The sequence below is a fragment of the Colletotrichum jinshuiense genome, chromosome 8 (genome assembly GCF_051148585.1).
Source record: "Colletotrichum jinshuiense chromosome 8, complete sequence".
NCBI classification, from domain to species: domain Eukaryota; kingdom Fungi; phylum Ascomycota; class Sordariomycetes; order Glomerellales; family Glomerellaceae; genus Colletotrichum; species Colletotrichum jinshuiense.
In genome coordinates this window covers 3,527,065-3,539,924 of record NC_139315.1, presented here as the reverse complement: position 1 = coordinate 3,539,924, position 12,860 = coordinate 3,527,065, and the positions used below count along the sequence as shown (strand labels likewise).

The following is a 12,860-nucleotide window of genomic DNA, read 5'->3' as shown; positions in this document are numbered from 1 at the left end:
ATCATCATGAGCTCCACTTCCTGGAATCTCGCAGAATTCGCCCGGGACCCTGACTCGGCGATTGCTCGATATCCCGCGCAGTACTAATTCAACGCTTCCTCTCCCAGATCCCGTCCTTTCCTTCCTCTGCAACAAACACAGTTCTTTCAATCTTCACATACCTCTCTTCTTTAATCTTCACCTTCCCACCTACCAAAAAAAAACCCCCACCAACAACCATCAAAATGTCTGGAGTCAAGGTCGGCGAGCAGTTCCCCGAGAACGTTGCTTTCCAGTACATCCCCTACCAGGAGGAGACTGCCGACTTCAAGGTCTGCGGCATCCCCATCAAGTACGACACCGCCAAGGGTAAGTCTATGCCGCTCCAATTGACCCTCACGACAAGCGCAACCACCTCGTGCTGACCGTGTTTCGTCTCGCAGAGTTCAAGGACAAGAAGGTCGTCATCGTCTCCATCCCCGGTGCCTTCACTCCCACCTGCTCCGCCTCTCACCTTCCCGGCTACATTGAGCACAAGGACGAGCTCAAGGCCAAGGGCGTTGACCAGGTCATCTTCCTCGCCTACAACGACCCCTTCGTCATGTCCGGCTGGGGCAAGGCCAACAACATCAAGGACGAGTTCATTGTGAGTTATTCCCTTTTCGCAGCTGTTGTTTTCCTCCCTACGTGGTCTCCTAGGCCACCTGTTACCCCTCCCCCTCTTCACGTGGAGCTTCCCAGCTGTCTCGCCCCTCCCCTCTCACCGACTCCGATAAACACCCACCCCACCCCCACTCTGCCCCTCCCACGCAACACTCAACGCGATGCAATGATACATCACCTCACATCACCTCACCTCACGCTGGCGTTACACCCAGCCTGTTCCCCTCTGTCACGCAATCCCTTGAAATGCAACAAGTGCATCTGGGCCATCAAGTAACATAATACTAACCCATCGCCCTCCCCAACAGATCTTCGCCTCTGACGCCAACGCCGCTTTCTCCACCTCCATCGGCTGGAACCACGGCGAGCGCACCGCCCGCTACGCCATCGTCGTCGACCACGGCAAGGTCATCTACGCCGAGAAGGAGACTGAGCTCCAGGGCCTCGAGGTCTCTGGCGCCGAGCCCGTCCTCAAGGCTCTGTAAGAGGCCAAACCTCCCTGTGCTAACCCCCCCTGGAGAACCTCGCAATGAAACGAGGTTTGGGAGGCGGGAGGAGCAGCGGAAGCCGGTGGCTTTCCGGATGCAGTAATGAGAAATGCCGTTAAACAAGAACAATAACAAAGGGAATAGAGTGCGTTTAGACAAAAGAAAGCCATGATGTTTTTTGCTAGACGAATTACACACTCGCCCATAGAATTAGAGCAATGATTAGTTATGACGACTACAACGCGGGTCCCATTTGTGCATGTGTGCGCGTTTGTGTAAGTGTGTATATGCGCGAGATTAATGATGTGTGTAGATCTCGGCCGCTGAATAGAGGCTGAGGCTGAGGCAGAATTGGGAGAGGTGAAGAATGATGCGGGATCTTCAAGCTCGGAGATTCAAAGCTGTACCCGCGCGGCCCGGATTCAACATGAGGCTTTCCTCGACTCCACCAAGTCGGTAACAGGCGCTCTCACCATGTACTGCGTAACCAAGTGAAGGCTCCCTTCTCAGTTCGCCATTCCAGGGGAGGCGTGACAAGTCTGGGGGTGGGCGGTGTGTCTACTTGCATGAATGAGTGTGGACTTTCTGCAACGAGCAGGACTGGTTTTTTTCTCTCTCTCGCTGCGGTGATTGGGAGGGGAGGGGGGAGGGTGGTCTGATGAAACCGAGTGCTGCCCTGCTGCTCCTGCAGTTTTTGCTTGTTTGATTCCCTAGCACGAGGGGGGTTGTGACCGACGACGACGGCCTTTTGACAAATCTTCCAGACGAGCTTCCAATGGGCGGGTGCAGCGAGGGGAGGGGGGAGCTGATAGAAGCAGGGCCACACACACAGACACGTGGGGCGTCGTATCGATGAGGACCGGAACGCCCCTCTCAGCTTTGGGATGGACATCGCGATGACGAGCTTATTAATCAGGGAGCTGCCTCCATGGGGAATGAATAGACTTTTGCTTATGACATCCAGTCTTCGACGATCTTACGACAGTCTTATAGTCCCCCCTTCCAAACGAACCAGCCTCACAGCAAAGGCCCTCGAGGCTCGGATTCGGTTCTCACACACATCACAGACGACAGGTCATAGTTGAGCGGACGAGGGCGGGCGGACGCAGCCCCAGTATTTAACTTGGTAATCCCGTGGGACAATCCATGCATTCCGTGCTACCGTGATTGTGTAGTTATAGAACCAGCCGTCAAAGCACAAAGAACCCTCGACTCCAAATAGTTGAACCTGGTCGTATTGTCCCATCTTATCAAAGGTTCCTCTCGGTCCTCCCCACCAGCCAAGCCCAGGGGGGACTGGGCTGGAACTGGCTCGTTTTATCCCGCGCCATGCCCATATTTTACTTTTTCACTTCAAGGAATCCCTCCCCATCAGAGGCGAAAACTTAACGGGTCCGGGCCTGGACCTTGGGGGCAGCGCCCTTGGAGCCCTGCTTGCTGGCGATGGGGCCCTTCTTGCCGGCGGCAGCAGACTTGGCCTTCTCGGCCTTCTTGGCGGCGGCGGCGGCGGTCTTCTTGTCCTTGGACTCCTTGATGGCGGCAGCGCGGGCGGCGGTACGCGCCTCGGGGCGCATGGTGCGCTTCTCCTTGATCACATCGAGGGAAGCACCAACGATGGCACGCTGGGCCTTGACGGTGCGGCGAGTGCGCTTCTTGGCGACCTCCTGTGGTGGGTGTCAGTCATCTGTCTCCTCGCGTGTCCGTGGCTCGTTAGGCGTTGGAAGTCGCCACGGCGCACGACGCTCATCTATTGATGAGGCCATGACCAAGGCTTGTCCAACGTCGCGAGCTGGAGGGAGAGGGGAAAGAAACATACCTCAGAGATACCCTTGCGGTGTTGGCGACGGTACAGAACGGTCCAGGCGATGCGGCGGGGGTTCTTGCGCTGGAGGAACAGGGACTGGGACTTTCCGTTCTGGAAGCGGAAGATCTTGCTGTCACCGCGGACGTAGAGCTTACCCTGCAGTTCAGAGTCTCGTCAGCGCTTGTCCTTTTTTGATATCCGTAGTTCTCCCCAAATCTCGTTCAATCACTCCACCCCGTCGATCGTGACTGCCTGTGCATTCTTTTTCCAGTCGCTGCCCATCATGCCCGCATGTCCAATGAGTGAGGGGGGAATCCTGCTCCCGCCCTCCTCTGCCCAACATAGCAATGCTTCGAAACAATCCTTCGATCGACGGGAGGGGAAGATGATGTCCGAGGGGGGAGAGAAGGTCTGTCATCGTACCTTGCCAGGGTAGATTCTCTGGCCCGAGAACGTGTCGTCGTACGTGCGCATCTTGAAGAAACTGTCAGAAAACCCAAGAAACTCTCAAATCGCGCTCAAATGTGCCCCTCAAATCGGTCCTCGTCTAGCCCGGCGAGCAATCTCGAAAAAAAGCAGCTTCCGCCCGTGTAGATTTCAGTGTGGGAGAAACAGCTAGACGAAGGCGACCGGGGGCGAGTTTGTTCGGGATGGGAGGGATTGCACGTACATTGGCGGTATTGAATGCGAACGTTTGCTGACTTGTCGATGAGGTCGAAGGGTTCGGGAAGGGGGGAGGGTAAACGGCGCTCTTCGCGAGATTCAATTTTCGACTCTGGCTTGCGTTGCGGGCGGTAGGTGTCGTGGGTCGGGGAAGTGTGCCCTGGCCCCACACCGGCTTTTCGCTTAGCGAGTGGTCACGTGGGAGGCGCTCGGTTTTGTCGGCGCAGGGTTTGTGTGCGTTTTTTTGCGCCTTGTGGCTGGTGCCCCGCCTTGCCCTGCGTGGAGTTGCCGTTGCCCTGTGGCTGAGCCACCTATGATGGTTCTGCGAGCGGGCAGTGGAAGGCGGGTCCTTGGTCAGGTCGGGACCCCCACCGGCTTCTCACTCCAATATGGCCCCCCACCACTCACTTACAGAGTTGATTTGAATGGCCCCCGGGACGAGCCTCCGCAACAGAGGGATGTCAACGACGTTGAGCTCGGGATGAAGAGCTGGCTAAGGGCGACAAGAACGCTGACGAACAAATCACGGCTGCAAATGATGGCTGACCCCGACCAGATTGCCGACCTGGTTCTGCAAAAGTTCCAAAAGCTCCCGGCGAAGCGCAGGCCCCAAGTCAGGGACAATGGTCTTCACGAATGGGTTCCCCTGAGCGGCATCGTTGCCGAGCAGGATGGCGTCTTGACCTGCCTCTCACTCGCGTAAGTTTCATGGCTTGTGAGCCTCGATGTTTATGATCGAAGTCAGTCTGCTGTGCCCAAGTCCGCTTGTAATCATTGATTTTATATTCCTTCAGCCTTCAGGGTTGCTTCAACCTTTTGCTTCATTACCAAATATGTATATCCATAGCTAGATCCGTAGCAATATGACAAGAGACCATTCTATGCATCTATCATTACCCTTCCCCTGAATAGTGGGCTAATAAGTCTCACAGGACGGGCATGAAATGCCTACCCGCCAACAAACTCCCCTTAGCAAAAGGCAACGCTCTACATGACTGGCACGCCGAGGTCCTGGCCATCCGCGCCTTCAACCGCTGCCTCCTGGACGAGTGCCACAGCAGTACTCAGGGCACTGCCTCGGACTTCGTCAGAAGGCGGGAGCCTTACGAGCTGTCCGCCGACTCGCCGCAACCTTTCGCCATCAGGGACGGCGTCAAGCTGCACATGTACTGCTCCGAAGCGCCCTGCGGCGACGCGAGCATGGAGCTCACCATGGCCGCGCAGGAGGACGCCTCTCCCTGGGAGGTGCCCCCTACGCCCGAACCTGCTGCCGCCGCCCCGGCAGCGACAACGGCGGGCGTCGAATCCCTCCCCGGGCGCGCCTACTTCTCCCAGCTGGGCGTCGTCCGCCGCAAACCGGCGCGCGGCGACGCGCCCCCGACCATGTCCAAATCGTGCTCCGACAAGCTGGCCCTGAAGCAGTGCACATCCCTCCTCTCCTCGCTGACCTCGCTGCTCGTCCACCCGGGCGACGCCTACATCTCCTCGCTCGTGCTGCCGGAGTCGCAGTACTCGGCCACGGGATGCGAGAGGTCCTTCTCGGAGACCGGGAGGATGAAGGGCCTGGCCGGGCGAGAGTGGAAGGGCGGGTACAGGTTCTCCCCGTTCGAGGTCAGGACCACGGCCAGGGAGTTTGCCTTCTCCAAGCGGAGCGTCAAGGCGCGGGCGGAGAAGATTGCGGCGAGCAACCTGGCGGCGGCGTGGACCCCCAGCGGCGTCGACGAGGGGACGATGGGCGGCGTGCTGCAGGGACGGAAGGCGTTTGATGTCAAGGGGGCGAGCCTGGTCTCTAGACGGAGGATGTGGGAGCTTGCGCTGGCCATCGCGGGAGGGCTCGGGGAGGGCGGCGCCGCCTTGCGGGGTGCCCTCGAGGTCGATACGTATGCCCTTTTGAAAGAGGGACAGCTCCTGGCGGACAGACGGGAGGCGAAGGACGATGCCAGAAGGGAGGCGTTGGCCGGATGGGCGGTCAACGCCGGAGACGATGACTTCGTCCTTTCGTAGGAGGGGAAACTGGACCATCATCTCACAGACATGCAGCGAATTGAGGCTTACTTGAGCGATCTTGCGACATATGATGGGAGGGCCGCAACCCACAAAGCGTCACTGGTTTCGCATGCCACGTCACAGTCGTCCTTGATTTCCCAGACTTTTGCATTGTTCATTATGCAGAGACTTTGGTATTGCATGGGGGGATGAACATGAACCTCGTTTTTTCCCAGAGCTTGTAGTCTGTACCCTCATGAGATCCATTTTGCCCGCAGAAGCGGACAAAGACCGTCGTGTCGATCGTTGCGTTGGAATTCAAAGTGTTTTGTTTTTTCCCATTCCTCAATCCACACGCTTAGATGATATATCCACGGACCCGGTATTCGATCAAACTCCAACCAAAAAGAGAAGAACCATCGGTTGTCCTTTTATTTGATTCCGATTTACTCGACCTTGCTCTCGAAGTTCTCACCCTCGACCAGGTCGGGGATGTCGTCCTCCTCACCGTCCTTGCCCTCCTTCTGCATGTTCTGGTAGCTCTCGGCGAGCTTGCGCAGGGAAGCGAGCGAGTCGGGGCCGAGCTGGTTAAGGATGCCGGGGACGAGCTCGGTGAGCTCCTTGTCCTCACCGTTGCCGTAGATGGCGAAGGTGTTGGCGGGGACAGCGGCGTGGACTGTTTACGAACAAAAGCACGTCATCTTAGCAAAAGCTCATTTCTCGCGGTTGATGGGGAGCTTCCTCGACGAGGCAAGCGGGAGGGGAAGTCATTACCCTTGGGAGCAGCGAAGTGGATGACGTTGCCGTCGGACTTGAACATGTTGACCTCCTCAATGGCCTGGATGGGCTGGACGTTGAGCTTCTTCAGGGCGGCCTGGAGCTTCTTGTCGTCGGCGGCGGAGCGCGCAGGCGCACGCTTCACCTTTCTGCGGGGAGTGCCCTTGCCACTGTTGTCGAGGGAAAAAAATCGGTGCGTTAGTCATCAACTAGGGCAACATCGCGATGGTGTTTTCGACTCGGTGAGGGAGGGATTTGGAGGGCAAGTGAGGGGTCATTTTTCGGAGATCACACATACCCTGCGCGAACCGGCCGTCAGCTTCAATTCATCAAACACGAAATAAAAACAAATACTGAGTCTACATACCGATACGCGCGGAGGCACCGAGCTTCTTGAGGCGTTCCTGGACGTCCGACATGGTGGGCAGATGCTCGAACTTGGACGTTTGGGGGGGAGGAAGGTGGTTTGCGGGTGGGGGAATAGGAAATGGGCGGGTTTAGGAAGCTGTGCGCCAGGGCAATTAGCAAAAAATGTGTTTGGAGGTGGGAAAAACCCGGGCGGGCAGCCACCTGCCGACCCCCCAGGCGAAGACAGAGCGAGATCACGCTTTCGTCCGGTCCCGGCAAGGCGGAGAAAACCGCTTACCGTAATTCGTTCGTCGTCACGTCCCGTATTACTGTCGTAAGGCTGAGCCGCTCTGAGCTTTGGTGACGGGCAATCTGGTGATGGAGGGTTTTGTGCGTGCCAAGAGTTTCCTCGCTTGCGGAAATAGTATGTGCCGAGGTGCGCCCACCTCACCGAGGGCACACCGAAGACGGTGGGGCACCTAAACGGGCGCTTCTGGGCTGGCTTTTGGAGGGGTCACGAAAGCAGCTTCGCAACGTTTATTTCCTTCAAAGAGGTGCCTGCTGTTGGCTTGCTTTTATGAAGTTGAGATTGTTCCGTTGGAAAATCCAGCATTTCGGCACTCCTCGTGGCGCGACTCAGCCAAACCGTCCAGATTTTTCGCCTCCGTGAACGCCCCCTCCGAAAAAAATTATCCCAACCCTTAGGAGGTTGTCATGGTATCTTCTGTTGTTGTACAGCCAGTTAAGGCACATCCCCAGATCTCCCAATTTCAACACGTATAATACAGTCCGTGGCCCCAAAGACCGAGAATCAATCCGGTTAATCCAGTTCATCCGACACTCCCGACTCTTTCCTCATCGTATCTTGCTGCGCCTTGAGGTCGGCCTCTCTCCTCTTCCGCTCCTGCAACGCCGCCACCCTTTGTCTTTCAATATCCTCGTCCCGCACTTCCCAGACTATCATCTTGTTAGCCATACGCGTTTCGTGGTCGGAAGGATGGCGCATACTGGGCCTGTTCGACTTTGAGTACTCCTTCAGCTTTGTCACAAAGTGGTCGAACTCGGCTTGCGTCTTCTCTCGGTTTGCCAGACTCCTCGCCTGCAACTCGGGGTTGTATCGCTTAAAGAGCTCCTCCTCTGTCGGCGTCACCCACATGGTGAAGGCCGGACCGCCGATGCAGAAGGCTCCTCCGCTATGAGCTCAGTCAGTTTTTCGTCCATAAGGGTTTTCCCGCTCAATGCAGGTTCATCATACCCAAGCATCATCTTCCCCCACAGCTTCCAATTGGTGGCCTTCTTTGCTGCCATTATGCCCGTCTTTCGTGAGATGAGTCGGGTGATCTGATGCGATGGGTCTGGCGAGGCTCCGGTGCAGACGTATTGATTTGAGCGGTCGCGACGAAGGGGCAATCTTCTGCATGGTCGATGACGAACCTGACGCGCTTGATTGGAGATCTACCAGCTGTGACCTATTGCGGAAGGCGGTGAGCAAGCTGCCATGTCTTACATAAGCAAACCTCGACTGAATGGACTGAAGTCGCCCGGGTGCACAACAGGTCCTAGCAGGTTAAGTCTCGTGCACTCTCCCGCGTATAGCTCGAGGCACGAGAGAAGCGAGGTGCAGCTGGTCCTCATGTTTTTCATCTCACTTTGGACCAATTGCCGTGATAAAAGGCACTGGTTGGGATGAGCTAAGAAGCACGAGACTGAATCTTCTTCAGCTCTGTAGCACTTCAAGCCTAACGTTTCATCAACGACAAACCAATACACTAATTCTCATCTTCCTAGCACTGCCGCATCCGCGGATCGTGATGAACTGCAGGCTCGTGGCGCGGGCGGCCCTGACACACGTCCGTGGGGTGGACTGTGGCCAAGCCACCCAACAGAAGCAAACGTGCGTGGTTGGATGAAGCACGTCTTGGAGACGGGCAGCGCTCCAGATCGACAGGACGAAGCAAAATGAGCCGACACACCGCTGCAAGCTGCAGGAACAACGCCAAATAGCCTCCCGTCTCGTAGCGGAACCTCCCAATGACAGGACGAAGTCGAGCACCGACCTCTGCAAGGTGCGGCATAGCACCCCCGGAATCAGAATCCAAGATCAACCCGTAGGAGCCTGCCTGCAAGGGCATTCTTCATTGGCCCCTCCAGCCTAGCCTGTCGAGGACAAACATTGGCTGTCTGCTGCTGTGGCAAAAGGTTCTTTCTTTTCGTCTGTTGAGGACGTTGCAGGCTCTCAAGCGTCTGGTCGTACGATGGCGTCTTGATTCGACCGTTGGCATTTAGAGCCATGGACCCCACACGGAAAGGCCGGCCTTGGCCGCTTAGCCCTTTCGTGAGGCGGAAAATGCTCGTGGGACGGGAGCTGACGACTGGCTAACCCACAGCCACTTCCTTGGCCGTACGCTGACCCTGACCGGGCCGAACGGCTTTCCCATTCGACCTTGGAAGTTCCCACCCCGGAGACGGTCAAGAGTGGAGGCGAGAGGGAACCGGAATCTCCCCCGTCGTAAAGCAATACGGTTATTATGTTATTAGGGCAGAGGCCTCCCAGGCATGACCGAAGAGGCTGGCGGGCAATTGACGAATGCCCAAGCAAAAGCCGCAGAGGCTCTAGTCACAAGGTCAATTGTCTCTCGCCGTAGAGACCAGCAATTTGCCTGCCCGGCGGTGCATTTCAGTCACAAGGACCGCCGCCACGTGAGGGAGCCCCAAACTAGCGGCACCGGATCGGACTGGCTGCGTCAACAGCAATTTCTCATTTCTCAGTTCTCTCATTTCCCTCACTGAATCCCGCAACCGTTCATCAGCGCTCTGGGCTTCAGGACGGGAGACGACGGGAGTGAGAGATGAGATGAAATGTCGCAGACAGGGTCGGCGCACAGAGATTCTGCAAACTTGATGGCCCCTGGTCACGGGCTGCCGGCACTTACCACGCCGGTAATTAGGGGTTCAAAGGAGCCTGGACTGTTTCCTCGCCCTTGCTCCTCGACACCTCACAATTGTATTACCTTTTGACTCTCCGAAACCCGACGGCAATTTTTTTTTCTTCTGTTTTGCTGCTGCTGTGCGGATGGGACCTGAGGGCCGAACGATAGCCACCCCTTGATGCTACACTACACGGCTCGCGGCTCATGTGTGACATAACTGGACCCCGAGGGCAGAGCCCGGGGGACCAGACTGGAAGGGGGACTCGAGGCCAATCAGGTTTGCCACTGGAGAGTTTCTGATACAGCGCTCTGGTTGTGCCTCGAACTACGTAGAACGCATTGCAACGGGGAGGGGGGAGTTGCTAGGAGGAGTGATCCTTGTGGCTTGGTTGGGCACGTTGCACGATCAGGCCAGGTACACCGTCATGAACAGGCGGGATGCTTGGTGAATGATACGTCTTTTTTCCTCTTGCTTCCTTTTCTCACACTCTCGAGGGCACATCACTGCATTGATGACGGTGGCTGAGGGGAGCCTACACGCAAAGAGGAGCGGTTGGATGAAGCTTTTGGGGCTTCCTGGAGATTCCCAATCGAGGTTGACATGTCTCTGGGCTGGCTCGCGACGACAAGACGGAAGCGGCATAGCTGCCCGCAAACCGGGTGCGAAAAGAAAGACAGGTTGGGTTTCCCGGAACAACAACAGCAGCCTTTTTTGGTGGTTCGATTGGCCCTTCGACTCCTCTTTGTAGGCGGGTGGGGATGGGATGTGGAATGGAATGCGAAGCTGGAGCATGGAGCCCAGTGTATCCGTAGCCATGACCTCAGTGTCCAAGTCACGTTGCCGGGAAGACCCTCGTTCCAGCGCTCGGACGAACCTTTCCAGTGCCCGCCCAGTTTCTCCAGGGAAGCTTTCTCGCTCTCAGGCGCATGGTCCAGGAAAGAAGCGCGGCGTGGGGCGGCTCCTCGAGCACCCACCACGCAAGTGTGCGCCGGGGGAAGGACCATGTTCTAGTGTGTGTACTGCAGGATGGTCCACTGGGGAAAAAAAAATCTATTAAAAAAGAAGGAGTGACAGCTCCCTAAGTCATTTATTTAGCGGAGGGGCGGGATGCGGGAGGCCCTACACAGATGGTAGTAGCGTATTTGCTATGTAAAGGGAAATAATGTTGCTCTGACGGGTGGGGCAGGGATCAAGGGTGGTGTTTGTTGGGCCTTTTCAATGCGCCCGAGTAGCTTCTGCAAAGCAAAGCAGAGCAGAACAAAGCAAAGCAAAGCCAACCAAAGGGGACCTCCAGCTAGCGGCGGCAGTGCGAGCACTGACTGGACCGGTACCTTGCCTTAGTGAGGCACTCCATCTTTTCTCCCCAGCCAGTCGCCCAAGTACCGTGGTAGCGTTGTATCGGGTGGGTAGCGGTCCTCGTGAGGGCAGTTCCTCTTCTCTCGAACATGACATGCCTTGTCGAGAAAACAGCGAAATCAACAGCGGGCGGAGGCAACAGAAGCAGAGAATTCCGGTGGCAATAATACGTAGAAACGATGCAGGTCGATGCCGGCGTCGTTGTTGTTATTCTTCTGTGCGGCACATGCCCATTGACAGGAAGTTAAGAAGTACCCTGATACCCTGGCAATACCGTCGTTGCCGGACCGTGGCTCGGAACATCAATAAGATGAAAAATGAGGGACACGGCCCCGATAAGCGGCTTCTCAAACACTGCCGTCATTTCGTTGCTTTTTGCTCGGGTTGAGGTACTCGCTCTCTCATTCTCTCTCTCTCTCTCGTCTGTGGCCAACAAGTCGCCAATTCGACCGCCCAAGTATATCCGCACCCCCGAGTGCCTGCCTCCCAGGGACAGACATAGTAGAGAGAGAGAGAGAGATCAGAGAGACATTGATTCGCCGAGGGGTTCCTTTCCTTCCAGATCTTTCCTTTCCTTTCAGACTTGACCTACTGGTACCTGGACTGACCTGGCAGGGTACGTACCGCACTCGATCGAGTACCTACCTCCCTTCGCAGCGCTGCTTGACCACCAAGCAACCTACCCGCCTGCCAGCCTGCCTTACCATCCGCCGCAGCACTACAACTGCAACCAGTGGCCGGGGTCCCCCAGGAGACGAAACACCACACACCCCATCCCCTCGTCCACTTCCTCACCTTAGGAACCCTACCTTAATTATCATTCATACGTGTACCTCGCAGCGCGGAACGACGTACCTTGCGCTTGGCTCGTCCAACACTGCAGTTCCGTCCAATCCGTCCAGCCCATCCCCTCCCCCGGTCTTGACTTTATTCACCAGACCTGCAGTAGTTAGTAGTTTTAGTAGTTACACTGCATCCGCTCTCGCTTTTGCTCCTTTCGTTCCCACACACACACACAAGAGTCCACACGTCCACACGCACACACACATACCACCACCACCACCACGCACACAACAAGTATAGCATACACTCGCACACACCCACACCCACACCCACACTTAGCTCCTTGGTCTGTGGACTGGACGCGTGCATGAGGCCGACCTCGTCCTCGCCCTCTATCTCTTACCTCTCCTTCACTCTCCTTGAACGCCCAACACCACACCATTCCACACCCGCTGCGCTACACGGTGGCGACCAGGTCCTTCCCACTACCTACACAGCTGCCCAGACCAGTTCGGCCCAACCCCCTTCCAACGTCTCCACCGCCAGCGCCACCAATAAACGCCGTGTTCTGGAAACACCTGCGATCTCTCCCCTTAACAGCTGCTCTATCGACCCTCCTTCCCCGGCACTGTCAACGCGCGGCTCTTGGTCTTTCTTATTCTCTCCTTTCCCCCCTTGGGACCTTGCTTCATTTTGCCTTTCTGCGCCGACCAAGCCCAGATTGCTGTGGACTGGTCTCTCAGAACAAGTCGGCTCGTCCGCTCTCCCGCATAGCCTGGCCCGCCGAAACTGTCGATCAACATTGAGCCGAAACGTGTTGAATCCCGGCCTAGGAACCAACCCCCCCGACGACCCCAAGGGCTCACGACAGCGTCAGCTATGCGCCTGTTGTAAACAGTCCATTTTCGGCAAGCTGTGGAGCTACACCTAATTTTCTCCTTTCCGTTACCCTTATGCGACCCCGAGCCTCCTAGGAGCTACCTACCTAAGCGGGCCCTTTCCCGACCATAAACCACCTACCTACCTACCTGCACGTCAACACGCCCGCGAATACACAACCCCCCACGAATCCTCCATCTTGC

The 12,860-nt window shown here is 56.6% G+C and overlaps 5 protein-coding genes across 5 annotated transcripts; 2 read left to right on the top strand and 3 right to left on the bottom strand.

Moving 5' to 3' along the window:
• Window positions 1-224: 224 nt before the first annotated feature.
• On the top strand, window positions 225-1,127 carry EsH8_VIII_000927 (Redoxin; the record flags this gene model as incomplete). Its single annotated transcript, XM_083269969.1, has 3 exons — window positions 225-348; window positions 423-625; window positions 951-1,127. The coding sequence occupies 3 exons, from the start codon at window positions 225-227 to the stop codon at window positions 1,125-1,127; spliced, it is 504 nt and encodes a 167-aa protein (XP_083129737.1).
• A 1,388-nt stretch (window positions 1,128-2,515) lies between these two features.
• Window positions 2,516-3,408, bottom strand: EsH8_VIII_000926 (60S ribosomal protein eL24; the record flags this gene model as incomplete). The annotated part of the gene is made up of 3 exons (XM_083269968.1): window positions 2,516-2,794; window positions 2,947-3,090; window positions 3,358-3,408. 3 exons carry the CDS (start codon window positions 3,406-3,408, stop codon window positions 2,516-2,518), a joined length of 474 nt encoding a protein of 157 aa, XP_083129736.1.
• Window positions 3,409-4,132: 724 nt separating this feature from the next.
• On the top strand, window positions 4,133-5,601 carry EsH8_VIII_000925 (tRNA-specific adenosine deaminase; the record flags this gene model as incomplete). Its single annotated transcript, XM_083269967.1, has 2 exons — window positions 4,133-4,296; window positions 4,530-5,601. The coding sequence occupies 2 exons, from the start codon at window positions 4,133-4,135 to the stop codon at window positions 5,599-5,601; spliced, it is 1,236 nt and encodes a 411-aa protein (XP_083129735.1).
• Window positions 5,602-6,029: 428 nt separating this feature from the next.
• Window positions 6,030-6,779, bottom strand: EsH8_VIII_000924 (NAC domain-containing protein; the record flags this gene model as incomplete). Its single annotated transcript, XM_083269966.1, has 3 exons — window positions 6,030-6,259; window positions 6,358-6,530; window positions 6,724-6,779. 3 exons carry the CDS (start codon window positions 6,777-6,779, stop codon window positions 6,030-6,032), a joined length of 459 nt encoding a protein of 152 aa, XP_083129734.1.
• A 749-nt stretch (window positions 6,780-7,528) lies between these two features.
• On the bottom strand, window positions 7,529-8,016 carry EsH8_VIII_000923 (CBP4-domain-containing protein; the record flags this gene model as incomplete). The annotated part of the gene is made up of 3 exons (XM_083269965.1): window positions 7,529-7,665; window positions 7,717-7,901; window positions 7,964-8,016. The coding sequence occupies 3 exons, from the start codon at window positions 8,014-8,016 to the stop codon at window positions 7,529-7,531; spliced, it is 375 nt and encodes a 124-aa protein (XP_083129733.1).
• Between the last annotated feature and the right edge of the window lie 4,844 nt (window positions 8,017-12,860).